The following is a 4,086-nucleotide window of genomic DNA, read 5'->3' as shown; positions in this document are numbered from 1 at the left end:
ATGGGTGGTTTTCCACAATTTTTCTAATTTGTAGAACTACACACAAGAAAGGGAAAAGATCTCATCGGTACGTAGTGTGGATATAATAGTCACATGGATTTGGTATTAGGTGGAACTACACATTATAGCAGACTTCAGGGACCTTTGAAGGGAGCTGAAGAAGAGGAAATCCAGATTATCTCTGAGATCCTTCTGGTCCCGGGAGAAGGCAAAAAATACTGGAAGCTTTGCTTTAGTAGGTGACGTTCTAGTGTGGGGGAGGAGGGCTGTATGAACAGGAAAGACTGATCTCACAGATTGGGGGAGCTAATCTTCTCTGTTGGAGACTAGCTGGAGCAGCCAGGCAGTTCAATCAGTTAACACAAGAGGAGGATGCTGAGAAGGCAAATGACGTACAGGCTCAAACTCAGCATGTCAACAAATTGAACCACTGTGAAGAAGAGAAATTTTTCAATCGCCTATATGCCAATGCTAGGAGAAAGCTACCAGTGCTGGGTAGAAGAAAAAGGAATTCTCATTCTCAAGAAATGTTATACAGTTGGCATTAGTGAGATGTGGTGGGATGACTTGCATCATTGGAATGTTAAAATCACTGGCTATAACTTGGGGAGATCTTTGGCCCACTGGTGGTTAATTTTTAATGAATCTTGAAATAACAGGGAAATTCCACAAGACTGGAAGAGTGCTAGTGTTGTGCCAATGTACAAAAAGGCAAATGAGATGACCGGGGTAACAATAGGCTAGTTAGCCTGACCTCATTCGTAGGCAAAATAAGGGAAAAACTGCTATGGGATTCAATTAATAAAGGATAGCAATAAAATTACAGTCAACACGGTTTTATGGAAAATGGGTCTTGCCAAACAAACCTGATTTTCATTATTTGAGATTGCAAGTTTGGTTGAAAAAGGTAGCTGGATAGATATAAAGCAACAGAGGGTCCTGTGGCACCTTTAAGACTAACAGAAATATTGGAGCATAAGCTTTCGTGGGTGAATGCCCACTTCATCAGATGCAAGAAAGACGCAAGACCCACGAAAGCTTATGCTCCAATACTTCTGTTAGTCTTAAAGGTGCCACAGGACCCTCTGTTGCTAGTTGCTTTGGGTTACTCTTGTGTGATGAAAAGGAGCAAGAGCAAACTGTCCAATTAAACAGGAATTACTTAGATTGTAAAATCTGTGGGGCAGGGACCAGCTTTTTTTTCTCTGTTTGTACAGCGCTTAGCACAATGGTGTGCCAAGGTACTCGAATAGTAATAATAATATGGCTGAATAGCACTGTCTGAGAAGTGGGAAGCACCTAAAATGTACTCCTAAATCTGTTTTTTTTTCATTTGTAGTTGATTGACTGGTTTAGTTATCTGTGTTACTGCATAACTAACTCATAACAGCAATTAAATTAGGAGGTAAAGGTGGGATTTGAAAATGATTAAATAATTTCAAAAGACACAGAGTTAGGTCAGCACTGGGACCTTGTGAGGTGGGAGGGTCCCAGAACTTGGGCTGCAGCAAGAACCTGAATGTTTGCACACACGAAAAAGAAAGAGAATTATGGTTTATCCACCTTTTAAAGTTGGGGAAATGTATATGCCTCTGAAAATTACCCTCACTGAGCCTGCCCCCATCCATGATTTGGCGGGATTTTCAAAGGGGCTGAAAGGATTTTGAAGTCCAACTCCCCAGAACTTCAATTGACTCTTGCGAACCCCTTGACAACCCTAGCCTGTATCTTTTTCTTCGATAAATTGGTGTTTATGTCATGAGAGGCAGTTCTATTCCCATTCCTTTCACTGGTCTGATATTTGGAAAATATCAACAAAATTAAAAGGAAATTAAAAGTAACCCCCTCCAATGAGAAAAAATCCCAAATTTCCCTCTCTTTCTCCAACCATTTCTATGTTGTGTTCACAGTTAGAAAGACACATAAAACAGTATTATCATAAAGAATGTCTCTTACAGTATCACGTTTTTTTTTAGAAAGAAATGGGTATTAAATTTATGAAAGATGAATACTCCAAAGTAACAGAGAAACAGAAAGAAAGAAAGAAAGAAAGAAAGAAAGAAAGAAAGAAAGAAAGANTAACAGAGAAACAGAAAGAAAGAAAGAAAGAAAGAAAGAAAGAAAGAAAGAAAGAAAGAAAGAAAGAAAAAGATAGATGAAGGTGAAATAAGGTCAATAAGGGGTAACCCTGTCCTCAAGGACTGAAATGGGCCATGTCTAAGTAATTATATCAGTTCATCTCTATTTTACTATATGCTAAATTTTGTCCTTTCAGATCCTATGCCTGTTTCTGAAAGCAACTAGTTTATGAATAGCTTTTCTCAGGGACTCATTGACCTCCTTGTTTCTCAGGCTGTAAATAACTGGATTGATCATGGGAGTCAGGACTGTGTAGAAAACAGAGAATATTTTCTGTAGGACCTTGGGAGTGTTGGCTGTTGGAACCACATAGACAGTAATCAGGGTCCCATAGAAAACTATAACCACAATGAGATGAGAGGAGCAGGTGGAAAAGGCCTTTTGCCTCCCCGTGGTAGAAGGGATTCTCAGGATGGTGGCAATGATACAAATGTAGGATGTCAGAGTCAGTAGAAAGGGCACAAATGTATACATGGCAGTGATAGTAAATGTCATTAGTTGCAGACTCTGGGTGTGGCCACAGGACAGCTTTATCATAGGTGAAAAATCACAAAAGAAATGGTCAATTTCTTTTGAATCACAGAACGTTGATTGGAACAAGAAAATATTTACTATGGTGCATCCCAGAAAGCTACTTATCCAGGACCCTGCCACTAGCTGGAAACAAACCCTGGCATTCATCAGAGCAGCATAACGGAGTGGATTGCATATCGCTAAATACCGGTCATAAGACATTGCCATGAGCAGCAGAGATTCTGTAGTTGACAGGATACCAAAGAAATATAATTGCACAATGCAACTCTTAACAGAAATGGTTCTGTCCCCAGTCAGTAGACTGGTCAGCAGCCTGGGCAGGATGATTGATGTGTAACAGGCCACCAAGCAGGACAAATTCCCCAGGAAGAAGTACATGGGGATGTGAAGGTGCTGGTCAGTCACAACTTGCACGATGATGAGGATGTTCACAGAGACAGTCACAACGTAGATCACTAGAAACACGAGGAACAGAAGGGGCTGCATTTCAGGGACATTCCCAAATCCTAAGAGGATGAATTCCACGATGAGCGTTTGGTTTCTTCCGCTTTCTCCATAATGTGTACCTAGAAACAGAAAACCATTAAATATTGATGGAGTACACACAGTCAGGTTACTTGCATCTGAAGAAGTGAGGTTCTTACCCACAAAAGCTTATGCTCCCAGTACTTCTGTTAGTCTCAAAGGTGCCACAGGACCCTCTGTTGCTTTTTACAGTCAGGTTGTGCTGTCAGATACATTGGGGTATGTAACCCTGTACCACTGCATCTCTCCACTGGAAGAATGAAGTTGTCAATAAACAGGGTAAGACTCATATCATTAAGAGGCTGAGCTTCCAATTAATGCAAATCAAGATGATTGGAACCCTATTGAATTACAGAAATGTCCCATCTAACTCCCTTAAGCTCTCTTGAACTTTAAATAAAGACTTTTAGTCTGGGATTTTGAAATATCTTTAACCTATCAGTGTCATATCAACAAATCTAGACGACATAAACAAAAAATTACTAGATTGGAAATAAAAGATATTTAGAGTTCAACCACTGGTACGTCTACCCTGCATCTGGGAGGTGTAATTCCCAGCTTGGGTAGACATACATAGATTAGCTTTGGTCAAACTAGCAGGATAAAATTAGCAGTGAGAACACAGCAGCACAGGCAGTGGTTTGGGATAGCCACCTGCTTACGTACCTAGGATTTCAAATGGGATTGGGTTTGAGCAGCTAGTCCATGCTGCCAAGGCTACACTGCTATTTTTAGCACAATAGCTCACTCAAAGATAGTGTGTGTAGGTCTACTGGAGCAGGGAATTACACTGCCCAGATGCAGTATAGTCATAACCCATAAGGCACATACCAAAACACCAAAGGAGGCACATACCAAAACACCAAAGGAGTTGAGTTTTTTATGAAG

General features: G+C 40.5%; 1 protein-coding gene across 1 annotated transcript; it reads right to left on the bottom strand.

The window, feature by feature from the left end:
* Positions 1-2,271: 2,271 nt before the first annotated feature.
* LOC117886112 (olfactory receptor 5V1-like) lies at positions 2,272-3,488 on the bottom strand. The gene is made up of 2 exons (XM_034787751.1): positions 3,389-3,488; positions 2,272-3,239 (listed from the first exon to the last, which is right to left on the bottom strand). Exons 1-2 carry the CDS (start codon positions 3,486-3,488, stop codon positions 2,272-2,274), a joined length of 1,068 nt encoding a protein of 355 aa, XP_034643642.1.
* Positions 3,489-4,086: the final 598 nt, after the last annotated feature.

This window comes from Trachemys scripta, chromosome 12 (assembly GCF_013100865.1).
Source record: "Trachemys scripta elegans isolate TJP31775 chromosome 12, CAS_Tse_1.0, whole genome shotgun sequence".
Classification (NCBI taxonomy): domain Eukaryota; kingdom Metazoa; phylum Chordata; order Testudines; family Emydidae; genus Trachemys; species Trachemys scripta.
The sequence above is the reverse complement of the archived record's forward strand: the minus strand, read 5'-3'. Positions and strand labels throughout refer to the sequence as shown.

Excerpts from the sequence above, each read along its gene's own strand:
- LOC117886112 (XM_034787751.1), bottom strand. The coding sequence starts at position 3,488 with ATGAGTCTTACCCTGTTTATTGACAACTTCATTCTTCCAGTGGAGAGA. Across the intron at positions 3,240-3,388 it reads TCTGACAGCACAACCTGACT|GTACACATTATGGAGAAAGC; the intron begins GTAAAAAGCAAC and ends TTCTGTTTCTAG.